The following is a 13,571-nucleotide window of genomic DNA, read 5'->3' on the forward strand; positions in this document are numbered from 1 at the left end:
ACACATTAACCATGATAATTCCATATTTATTTATTTTTTCGAATATAAAAACAAAAATGCCATTAGTTTTGATTGGTTTTTACATTAAAGTGATTTACAGACTATTGACGAAGCATCACAAGCTAATGATTGATTAGTTTGTTGTTCTAAGTTTTTGTCTCTTCTAAATTTCATCAAAACCTATTCTTTGGTTTAACAATACTAACACCTCTTTTGACAGAATGATATTTTTTTTATATTGCAACTATTTATTATTGAAGACTAAAGACTTTGTTTTTATTGTAATACATATATACATCTATTTCTTGGTTTTATTAGGCTGATTCAATATGTTTGAATCTATAATAATAATTCCATCTTCTTTACGTTTTTTAAGAGTTAGCAAACAGTTAAGGTAAAAAAAAAAGACCAAATCATTAGACAAGTTTAAAAAAGAGCAGTAAGATTTGTTCATTACAACTACATAGACCCAACACCTGGCTGTGTGACACTATATTTTGGAAAGCCTGGAAGAACAAATGAAAACCAACATAGGGCTAACAGATATAGACAGACAACAATATATAATCCTCAAAATCAGATCAGAGGTACAGGCCGCTTTTACCAAGAAAGAGCAAAAACTGACACCTATGGACAGTCATTCTTCCCATAGACCAACAAGGATTGGAACAAACTTTTATGTAAAAACTCGACCGACACGTGCTCGATAGAGATTCAAGTAAGTCGACAGTATATCTTGTACATAAGTTTAATTGTAAATTAGTAAATGTTTTAAATGTAGATAACTTTGAGAAGACTAGCTAATTTGGGGGACCATACACATTCATATATTAATTGTGTTTCTTACTTACAAGGAGAAGCTCTTGGTTATGCTAGGATACTTCAACATGTAACTTTTTTTCACATTGCATTGTTACGTTGTTTTATTGTACTCCTGTGACTGTAAGGTTGTAGAGATATCGGGATAGTTTGCGCAACCATGGTTTTATTGTACGCCCCCAAATGACATGCTTAGCTCATCTACTTCTTAATATATCAGGGTGGTGTTTAGTGACCAAATTGAAAAGTTACACACACACAATTATTTTGAAAAAGTAATAAAGAACTTTCAGACTTACCTTTGACCCCCAAAAAAGGAAAACTTAATTGTTGTTTGTCTTTCCTTTTTGTGCTTTGTCTATACATGTATATATATATTATGTTTCTTTGTTACATGTATGAAGTGGCCTTGTACTCATACATCCCGTAATTGTGTCATTATACTTTATGGTAAATTTGTGTATTCTTGTCTATATATTTTACTAATATGCTTGGTCTATGCGCCATTTTGTGTTTCTTTGTTCGTATTTTTATGATTTTTTTTAGTAATTAAAATTATAACACAATGTTGACTGCTTTATGTTTGACATTTTTACCTAATATGTCTGTTTGTTTTGTCCACGCATCGATGTCAATATAATAACTGTCATACAAGTGAGATGTTTAGCTAGCTAGTTAAAAAACCAGGTTAAATCCACCAATTTCTACCTAAGACAATACCTGTACCTACTCATGAATATGACAGTTGTCCTCCATTCGTTTGATGTGTTTGAGCTTTTGATTTTGCCATTCTATTATTGACTTTCCGTTTTGATTTTTCCTCGGAGTTCAATACTTTGTGATGTTGTTTTAGTTTGAAATAAAAATAAATCATAATTTTCTGTGATAAATTGACTAACACAATTGTGCAAAGTAACGTTGAGTTTGCTCTAAAATTCAGGTTTCAGAAAAGATTAACTGTCCCCAAAGTTCACACGAGTATAGCGAATTGAAAACACAATGATTGTTTAATTCAGTTCTTGTAAATTAGATCATGCATATAACAAAGACAAACTGTAGATTCCTTTTCAGCGTGTGCACTCTTTAAGTACAGTGGTATGTTTTCATTTTACAATTAATGAACGTTCCAGCATAAGAAACGCTGGTTTACATATGGACTTTAATATCACCAAGATTAAAGTTTTACTCATAATATTTAGATTTTGATGGTTAAATATAAACGTGACTGATCTTGTATGTGTTGTATTTTAACCTTAGGGTATACGTTTATTCATGTATAATGTTCAATATTTTCTGCAATCCGTATTCCGTACTACTCGTGAAATATACCTAATTGTCCAATCGGTTCACAGTTTTCTACAGTAGTTCAATGCTTAAATCGTTTATAGATGTAACAAAATCAAATAAAACTGTCAAGCTGACATAACTCGACTATGACCTATATCTGAGTTAATATTAACTACGTATATTACAATGTATGCGCCTGTTCTAAATCAGGACTTGTAATTTAGTATTTTAGTTTGTTTCTCTGCCTTATAAGTATATTGAGATATGGTATGATTTTCAGTGAGAGACCAGAAAACAATTCGACAGAGTCCAAATAACGTGAATGAAAGAATTTGTTAATGTAACAAAAAGTTTTTTTTAGACCTGAAATAGCTCAAAGCTGTTGCCAAAGTGCGGAGTTATATACAGTTTTGATCAGTGGGATGTAAAAACACGCAGCCGCGTCCGGTCAGAATGAGAAAATTAAATCCAATACCTCGTGTAAAAAGATAGGGTGTGTGTCACACACTCTCTCCACGTTTAAAATCAACAATGTTTTTAAGGGTCCGTAGCTGATCCGTCGCAAGGCAAACTATCTGTCCCTATGCAATAAACATTCATTTCGCGGAAATGCAAATTTGACCTTTACACAGCCAATTTTGCATAGGTACTATGTGTGTACCAAAAATCTGTAGTTCTGGAAATCTACTTCTAATATTCAGTACTATTTTTTTACTCTAAAATTATTGTAATATTTAGGTACCTGTATTTTAAAGTACTTGATTTGTACTTGAAAATTTAAGTACTACATATTTTTGGTTACAACAATACATTTTCGGCATTTTGATAGTATGTCTATTTCAAATCTCTTAAAATTATAATTTTCAAACATGGAATATTGTGATCGCTTTTGGTATTATTTCTGTACCAAAATTTTAAGTACAAATTAAGTACTGTAAAATACAGGTACGTTAATAGTAAAAATAATTTTAAAGTAAAGAAATAGTACTTAATATCAAAAGTAAATTTTCAGTACTACATATTTTAAGTACCTATGCAAAATTAGCTGGGTAACCAGGACGATCCGTCTAAAGGATATAGAAATAAGAAGATTTCTGATTCCTTATGGGATAACTTTCCACAACAGTTCAAATGAAGAAGATATAAATAATTTCAGCAATGATAAAATAAATGTTAAGCACCAAGCAAACAATAATATATTCTCGATCTAGAACGGAAAGTAGATCATTTGTTCGAAGGTTAAAATGATTGAACCCAATCACTATGTATAGGGTATCACAAGCCCAGTAGTCATTACTTTTTGTGCTGACATGCATTGTAATTGATATGGTTATATTTATTTTACTGTTTACAATTTTTTGAATTTTTTGAAATACTAAGGCTTTTCTACCTCAGGCATAGATTACCTTAGCCGTATTTTGCAAAACTTTTAGGAATTTTGGTCCTCAATGCTCTTCAACTTCGTACTTTATTTGGCCTTTTTAACTTTTTTGAATTCCAGCGTCACTGATGAGTCTTTTGTAGACGAAACGGTCGTCTGGCGTATATACTAAATTTAGTCCTGGAATCTATGATGAGTTTATTTACTGTATAACTTCTTGATTAGTGCCGTTCTTTATTTCTCCATGTTTGTATGTCTGTTAATCACAGAATTGAAGTATTGGTTGTTGTTGTGGTCTATTGTAATGTTTAATATTCATTTTTTTTGTAAGTAGCAGCAAGTATTTATTCGATGTTTTAGACTAAAAAAATAAATCACAAACATATTGAACTATGAGGAATATTCTAAACGGAGACTCCCAAATCAAAAAAAACAAAATCAAAATCTCAAACACATAAAACACATCAAACAAATGGATAAAAATTGTCATATTCCTGAATTGTTACTGACATTTTCATAAATAGGGTGGATTATACCTGGTCTTATAGCTAGCTAAACTTCTCACTTGTATGACAGTCGCATCAAATTCCATTAGATTGATAATAATGCGTGAACAAAACAAACGAACATAATAGGTAAGAACGTAAAAAAATAGAGGTACAGCAGTCAAACTTGTGTTATAATCCTAATCACTATAAAAACAAACAAACATGTAACAAGGATAAAATAACCTTTGGAAAATATTTTCTTATATGCAACAAAATTTAATACAAAGCAAAAACTTGACTGATGAATGATTTTATTGTTTTTAGAATGAAAATACAAAATAATCTGCAAACAGTTTCAATCATTTTTACAGAACAAAACTATAACCACGGAAACATTGCATAGATGATGACAGAGTCAAAGAAGCATTGGTCACGGTAATTAGTTTTCACTATAGTGGTATTGAGTTGCCCAGGACTACAATTGATGACCCTTTTTCGTTGTTCTCTTCGATTATAGTGCATTTTTTCTCTCCCTTACTCATTCGTGATACTAAAATCAAATGTTTGAACGCATAACAAAGACGAAGAGGCTTGAGAACCCAAAAATCTGCAAAAGTTTGATAAATGCAGCCAAGGTTATCTAGTTATGGGGGTTGAAAATTACAAGTAATCAAAATAGTTGAAAGTATTGAAGAAAACAGTTTCAGAAATGAAAGAAAAGAGTTGAAAATACATTTTTGATATTTTATGCTAAAGAAAATGTTCTATAGAAAAAGTGAATTGTGTCAGACACAAAAAGGTAATATTTACAGTTTTTGAAACATCTTCTTTTGCATAGGTCGAAATTTGTGAGTTTTAAAGGTGCTATTTTCTTGAATGTTTGATATTATGTTTTACTTAATCTGGTTAAAATAACACACATAAGAAATTGGGCAAATCGTAAGGATTCGATTTATTTAATGTGACAACAACGTAGAGAAAAGAATTGTCAGCGACATGAAAATTCAGATTCATAAACATGATAAACAAGAATGTGTCCAAAGTACACGAATGCCCCACTTGCATTATCATTTTCTATGTTAAATGGACCATGAAATTCTAGTAAAAAATCTAATTTGAAAAAAATATATAGAACGATCATAGTATAGGGAACATGTGTACAAAGTTTGAAGTCGATTGGACTTCAACTGCATCAAAGACTACCTTGACCAAAAACTTTAACCTGAAGCGGGACAGACGGACGGACGAACGAACAGACGTACAGACCAGAAAACATAACGGGTAGGTGGGGCATAACAATGGTTGTATTAACGCATAAATGAAAGTTGTGGTTTAATAGCAATGATCAAATGATGTATTATGAGATGATAAAACGGTAATATTTCCGATACTTTCCCTCCCCTCCCCATATTATCTCAATTTCTCAAAGATGACATGATGATATTTTTTTCTATTTAAGGCAAAATATATATCTATATATTAAAAAGAAAGTATGAAAAATCTATGCATATTTCCTATCATGATGAATCACCAATATTCAATTAATTTTTCTTTGCGTTTTGTGTAAATCCCATGGCATCTAATATACATGATAAAACCAGGTTGTCTTGGCTTGTGGGTGACTATATTATTTCTGACTCTACAGATCATGTTAATAGCAATATCGGTTCCATTATCATTTATTAACATTATTGTGCATAAATTAAATAGAAGTGCAGTTACTACAATGTGAATAATGTACAAAATCTAAATGATTAAATATAATAAAAATGAAAAATGGAATGTGACTACGTTATCTTGGATTCTTCTATTCGTCTAATTAAATATATTGAAATATACATCCAAATACATATCTGTGACCATTTTTATATACTATGATTCAACCCTCCGTGTTAAATGTAACATACATATTTTTGTAAAGAATGTGTTATTTTCTATAATATTTTCCTGTTTCAATCAAATTTATAATTCATATTTTCACCCAAAATAATAAAATCTTATATAAAAATATGTAATCAAATTTAATTAATGAAAACTACGCCTTCTGCTTCATAAGGCGAATAAAATCTTTTCAAATTTTGATTTAATTAAAAATAAATTACCGCACTCGCTCACGACCAGGTATAACCAGTGCGGATATCTAAATAAATTGTAATTAAATTGGTTAAACTTTATGTATTTCTATCGAAACATATTCAAGAGAATTTAAGAACACAACGTTTTTTTCTTCTTTCGTTTTTTTGTAAACGTTTTAAAGAATTTATTATTTATAGTTGCTTAATATCGGGTGGCGGGCTACCTAAAAACAAAGATAAAACTGAAAAAGTCAAGACTTGGTTCATTTTAAATTTTTTCGTTGTTTTCATGCATGTACTTCAATCGCACAATCTTTTTTTTCTAATTAGATATCGTGTTTTCCCTTCCCTACATTTGCATGTATATATTCTATTGTATATTTTACATGAAAAACAAACGCACTAAATGTAAAAGAGATGATAATATATCTAGTTAGTTAAATAAAAGATATACATATACATGGAATAGACGTCTCATTTTATATTTAGCCCTTTCACCATACTTCCTCATATATCACAGTAAAAATAATAAGTTATACATTATTAAGTAAAACAATTCAAACATACACGATCAGAAATGATATCTACGCTATTAAACTGTAGTATTCTATATCGTCTTTCTATTCATGTCAACCGTGAATAGAGAAATGCCTCCAATTGAAACACTACCGTAAACGCACATAAATGACATAAAAATTACCATATTTTTTGGTAAAATACAAAATGCATATGTTTCAGAAGGCAGTTCATTTCTAAATGTATATTATTTCTACTTGGAATACATTTTATGTTTACCTTTTATGGAAGGTCCTACATGACAAAAAAGTAAAGGGTATAACGTTACTTGTTAACATATACATTGCATATCGTATTATTATCTGAAATTATCTTTACCAGACGCACACTTTTGACGGAAAACACAAATACTGAAAAACATTGAAAATTGATAGAAAAAAGTTTTGGGAGCATCAACACCTTGAATCTATCGAGGAAACACGAGGTAACTGTAGGTTGGTAAAGTTCTCGAGACCAACAACACGAGGTTACTGTAGGTTGATAAAGTTCACGAGACCAACAATACGAGGTAACTATTCAAATTCATCTAATCTAAAAATCATAAAAATTTAAGAAATTTAAGCAGAAATTAAGAATTTCATAAATATTTGAAATTTCTAAAATAATCCTTCATGAACGACATATATTTAATGCTGATAAATGAGGAAAATCCATCGTATAAGCTTTTATGTAAAAAATATTTAAGTACATGTTTACCAAACGATACTGATTGGCATTGCATATTGAAATCTGTGCATATATACTACCACCAGAGACAAAAAATACAAGTTGTCACGGTTTTCACTCTTAAAACCATCACTTTATCGTTTGTAAAGCTAGAAGCAAGCAACTTGTATTTCAACAACACCATTGCTGAAAAGCTCTTATTAGAAGAACCGTCATCTCTGCACACAGAGCCCTGTATTTATATCACACATTTCAGGAAGGATAAAGTTCATTGGCCACTTGTCTGCTGTCACAAATAATGTGTCCAGTAGAAGACATTGAACATTGCAAATAAGAATGGAAATAAGAATCTGGAAGCTACGTCCAAATACATGGCCTGTATGTGACCTGGTGTCCTATTCATGGACCTAGAAAGTGTTGGATCTGTAGCTGGGTTTAATTTCATCTCACCGTTTTCACCAATAACTACCTGCAGTTAAGATTAAGACAAAAATAGTAATTGTTGATAAATGTTCCGTATCAACTACACAATTGATAGATGATGGTCTTTTAGTATAAATTATAAGCTCTGACGGTTTTTTTTTTATCATTTTACACGACGGGTGCCACATGTGGACCAGGATCTGTTTGGTAAGGTTCGTGTTGCCCAGTCTTTAGTTTTCTATGTTGCGTTTTTTTAACTGTTGTTTATTTGTTTGTCATTTTACTTTTTTAGCCATGGCGTTGCCAGTATATTTTGGGCTTTTGAGTTTGATTGTCCCTTTTGAATTATTTGCCTCTTTTTTTAATTCCATTTTCAAAGTAGAAATAAGAAGTTTGGTCAGGAGCATTACTAATAATAGTATATGATCATGAATAATGTGCAAGAGTGGATATTCAGTATCATAGTCAGAGAAAGCATGTTTCTAGTAAACTGGGACACTACAACTCTCTAAAAATCAATTGCGACCAAAGGACATACATGTATATAATAATGATTTCAGTAAATGTTCTTCGTTCGTAATTTTCAGATCAAGTGCACCTGTAAGTTGTATTTTAGCAATAAACATTAATATTTCTTTTAAATTAATATAACTTAAACTTTTGTTGAAGATTCATACTTTTGATATGTCGAAATAAAGTAATATTCTTTCAAGTTAAACTTTGTGATATCATTATTACCAACAAAAATATAATAAAAAATAATTTATGAAACACAAATATTACCTCCGCTGATTTTGTTTTCTTTTTCTTTGTTGATATACGAGGTAAAATTGGGATATCTTTTAATCTAAATCCTCTATTTAGGTCACGGCGACTTAACACATTGGCCACAGCAAATTCAATCAAGGCAGCAAATACAAACAATAAACACGTGGACATCCAAACATCGATGGCTTTAGTGTACGACACTCGTGGAAGTGAGGCGTTGACCCCTGAACTTTGTGTAACCATGGTGAGAACTGTCAGCACACCTAACGATATCCTTCCTGGTACTGCACCGACATTTAACCAGAAAGACATCCACGACAGAAACACAACAAACATACTGGGAATGTACATTTGTACGATATAATACTTAATTCTCCGTTCTAAAATAATGTCTGCTATTAAACAACTGTGACCACCTGAAATAGAAAAATACTCATCTTTTAATGACTTACACGTCAAATTCATGTTTTGAAAGAGTTTTAATTGAGACGGCTACATTGTTTAAGTAGTCTCAGATTTAAAGCATCATTTTAAAACTATGTATATTTTACTATGATTAAAATAACTATTAAGGTGCACTAAGAAGATAAACGGTTGTTCAATTTTAGCCCTTTCCATATTTGTTATACCAATGAAATATATTCCATTTTATCTATTTGTTTCCTAGCTTGTATTCAAAGCTTGTGTTTCCCGACAATATTTCATTATACAGAATATTTGAGAAAACATGTTTTGACTGTCATATACCTCTATATTTTCTTTATAGGAAATACAGGGGTATCTCACAAAACATGTTTTACCCCGCCGCATGTACTAGTATGGGTCTGTTCCAAGGAGCCTCTGGCCTTTGTTGGTCTTGTATGATTTTTAATCTTATTCCGTTTTTGAAGTTTAGTATGACGTCCATAATTACTGACATAATATACATTTTTGTTTAGGAGCCGGCCTAAGCACGCCTCCAGGTGCGGGGTTTTCTCGCTGTGCTAAGACCCATTGGTAACCTTGGCTGTGAGCTGCCCTTTGGTCGGGTTGTTGTCTCTTTGACACATCACCGATTTCCATTCTCAAATGTATGTTATGACATATGTTCATAGACCCTCTAAGGCATCTGCTTGTATAGATAATAAAGGGGTATATGTATTATCATAACTACTAACTTTTATCTCGTCTTGTTCTGGACTCATTTCTAATATTTACATTGGTAATAGTAAATTGTGGCAATTCCACGTCTTCATTTTTAACAACAGGTCTGTGTTCACCAGTGGCCATCCATCTCAGTTTCAAACTCTTTTCACTTAAACTAACTGTAAGATTATCAGTATAACATATACTCAATGTTTTGAAGTGAAAATAATAACTTTGACATGTCGATGCAGTACATGTATGTATAGAAACAAATATTTCTAAAACTATAATATGATGCAAACTTTTCAATTTATTATATCATACATGTTATGTATACGATGCATATCATTTTACATTTTTTAAATTGAGTCAAGTTAACCTATATTTGTTTAGAAATATATGTAACAGATGTTTTTTGGTCGCCATAACAGAGTGCTGTTTTTTTGTGACACAGAGAACATGCATACATGTATGACCTCTTTATAAAATTTATATTCCGTTTTCCCGCCACATTTGATCTATTACCAGACAGAAGAACACGTTATTGGCTGAATTTGATAATGCTGTAGTATGCATGCGTAGTAGGATACCCATAGGGAAACCGTGTAACTTGTTCTATCATTGTAGTTGCTTGAGTTTGAAACAAATGCAGTTTTCATAATTAAGCAGTAACAATGATGCAGTTACAAAGAAACCCCAGAGGAGATAAGGGATGATAATTTAGTTTGTTATGGATAAAGATAAATATTAAAACAAAAAAATCGGAGAGAAAAAGGGAAAGGAACCAGAAAACAAGTCAATTTATTCGGTAGAGAAATATTCAATAGACGGTTAATCTTTTGGCAAACGGAATTATGATATAAGTTTTCTTAAAATAGCCAATTTAGCTAATAAATGGTTAAAATATTGTGTACTTACAACTTTCCATTTCAATAGAGCATGTCTGACGATCAAACGGATAATTCTTTAATTGCATTGGGCAATTAAGCTTCAGGGACACTCTGTAAAAACAAGGCAACATTTGTGACAGATGCTAATCCATTGGGGCATAATAGAATTCATGTATCAATTTTCATTTTTTTTAAATTGTTTTATAGAATAAACGAGACAATTACTTTGTAAATATATTTGTTTTATATTGAGAGATGAGGATTAACGAAACATATCGCTACGACTTTTAAAAAAAGGAGATGTGATACGATTACCACTGAGACAATTATCCACTAAATTCCAAGGGACATGTATTTGAACGGCTACTGGTCAATGTATGTTCTTATAAGAAAAATTGACATTGGACATAACAATAAAGATCCTGTACAAATTGAAGCATATTATTTGATATAAAGGTCTGAATATCCACTTTAGATCATTTACGTCCAAACATCAGCGACCAACTCTTCATCGTTAGCATTAAAATTTGGATTTTCAATGATGTTTGAGTTCAATTGAGCATACATTGTCGAGACATGCTCATATTTGATTATATTTTACCATACATTACATTTTATTTGTAAAAAACTTTTGCAATATACTATTCAAATCAAAATCATCTTGTAGTATAATGGCAAAAATCAAGTTGCTTTATAGTATAAGACACATATTTAATTACCTTGCAGTATACGACACATATTTAATTACCTTGCAGTATACGACACATATTTAATTACCTTGCAGTATACGACACATATTTAATTACCTTGCAGTATACGACACATATTTAATTACCTTGCAGTATACGACACATATTTAATTACCTTGCAGTATACGACACATTTCCTCCTAAGTTGGCACTTAACATTTTATTTGGTACAAAAACGGAATGGAGTCTGGCCTCTTTTTCATTTGGGAAATAAATATCTGGTAACCATAGCTTCTCCATACTCTTATGATCAAAGGAAACTTTGTGACTGGATGACTTCATAATCCACTGTATATATCTCTCGTCATGCCAGTACAAGTGGAGAAAAATACCCACCGTGAAATCCTGAAGGTATCAAGAGTAAAAAATAAACATGTATCTCTCGTCATGCCAGTACAAGTGAAGAAAAAAATCAACCGTGAAATCCTACAGGTATCAAGAGTAAAAAAAACCTTCAATTTCATATCAATCTCCATAAAAATTGAGAAACGTAGATTGATAAGTTATTGTTGCAGTTGCCTTTATTTCTCGAGCTGTACATTACCTTTATGTACTGAACGAGAAACGCGAGGTACTCGTTGGTACATTGTAGTCAAGGTCGTTACACTTTCCTTAATAGTATAGAATTTAAAACAGTTAAATATCAAGGAGATATAACAGTTTAATGTATCAATGAGACGAGTAAATGTACGTTATTATTAAATACAAGTAGTCTATATCCCTTTTTAAATACCTACAATACTTCGTTCCAATCAAATTTTCTTAATTAGATTTTATCTTGACACCACACTTTTAAATGATTTCATTAGACTAATTTATCTCAAGAAATAAACTGCATCCTCAACGTAAATTTTTAAACATCTTTGATACTGAAATCTAGTAAATCTGTATTAAACTTATCATCAAATTGAAAAAAGATAAACTTAACTGCAGCAAAAATTTCAAATTTAATTCCTGTGACGTAAGTGTTTACATTGAAATACATTGATGTACTATAAATTGTACAGGATCAACTTAAATCTGCACTGTATTATCGTTAAGAGATAAGAAGGGCGGGTTCGATTAGCTTAATAAGTGTTTTGTGGGAGTTTTGGGAACAGTTAGGTCTTATTCAACAGATTAAAAAGACGATAAATAAACGTATTATTATAATTAGATAGATATATCATAGTTATATAGCATAGAATTAAGAGATACAGAGATTAGACTCACCATATTGGCTTCATTTATTGAATCAAAACTGTCAATATTCAGCTCACAGTCGACGAGTATCGCACTTCCTAAAATCAGTTTAAAACAGTATAAAATTACAACCAAAGTAGGTTAATCGAACGCAACATTGTATCTAGCTAATTCGCTCATCTTAAAATTCAAATTCATACCAATTGACTAACTTATCTTAAATATCTTTTATATTTCAGTGTGTTGTCTTTACGGAAACCAACCCTAAATCAAGAAAAAACAAGAAAACATTTGATGCGTTCGAAAATTAGTATTGCGACGCTTTGGTAATTTTTTTTACATGATACCGAATCAATTGGACCATTATTAAGTGTTTCCAAAATATCATTATTTCAGATCGACATAAACTCTAGTTTCGGAAGCCTTAATATAAGACTTTTGTAATCGAAAAATATGTTTTTACTTGATCCATCTACAGGACTCCAATTAAAATTGTATGTTTTTTGTGGTTATATTATTTATAAGATTTAACTAACTCAGTAGATTTATTAACAAAGATTATATTGTTGTTTTTCAGTTCTTACATCTGTTATTTTTCTTGGACGAGAATCAAGTCGTCAATTTTATAGTTCGATGCATGAGGAAAGATTCTGTACACTTCAGAACATTGTACAACATGTATCATCCTACTGTTTCAAATGTCCCTATATAAAAAAGTTACATGCAACAGAAACCTAACAAAAACCAACAATTTATACACCAGAGATATAAAGATAAGAAGATGTGGTATGTTTCCAAATGATAAAGACGTTAGCAAAGATCGGTACCGTACGGAGACTGACTAGGTACAAGTACGAAATTACTTTGGGCAAAGAAAATTTGATGTCTCTTTTTGTCATATCTGCCTCAATATTCTATTATAGTTGATGCTGAATTTTACAGAATCGCTTTACCATATTACATCATACATGCATGTACCGCAAACATAAAATATCATCAAAGACAGTAGATTATATATAGAGAGCTTTAATGAAACTATTTTACGGGATATCCCAGTGCTTCGAACGGTTATAAAGTGTTTTCATATAAATCTTTCTACAAAATCTCTTCTGTAACCACAATTAGTCAGTGTTATTAAATAA

General features: G+C 31.1%; 1 protein-coding gene across 2 annotated transcripts in view; it reads right to left on the bottom strand.

Moving 5' to 3' along the window:
• Positions 1-6,056: 6,056 nt before the first annotated feature.
• The window catches only part of LOC134696293 (glycine receptor subunit alpha-2-like), a 35,497-nt gene continuing 27,982 nt past the window's right edge, over positions 6,057-13,571 (bottom strand). For both annotated transcript variants that reach the window (XM_063557998.1, XM_063558000.1), the window contains exons 3-8: positions 12,460-12,527; positions 11,363-11,592; positions 10,527-10,609; positions 9,641-9,787; positions 8,499-8,899; positions 6,057-7,761 (exon numbers count right to left, since the gene is read on the bottom strand). In XM_063557998.1, coding sequence (XP_063414068.1) covers positions 7,582-7,761; positions 8,499-8,899; positions 9,641-9,787; positions 10,527-10,609; positions 11,363-11,592; positions 12,460-12,527 — 1,109 coding nt within the window. In that variant the 3' untranslated portion in view covers positions 6,057-7,581. The remainder of the gene's footprint in view (positions 7,762-8,498; positions 8,900-9,640; positions 9,788-10,526; positions 10,610-11,362; positions 11,593-12,459; positions 12,528-13,571) is intronic.

Source organism: Mytilus trossulus, chromosome 14 (assembly GCF_036588685.1).
Source record: "Mytilus trossulus isolate FHL-02 chromosome 14, PNRI_Mtr1.1.1.hap1, whole genome shotgun sequence".
NCBI classification, from domain to species: Eukaryota; Metazoa; Mollusca; class Bivalvia; order Mytilida; family Mytilidae; genus Mytilus; species Mytilus trossulus.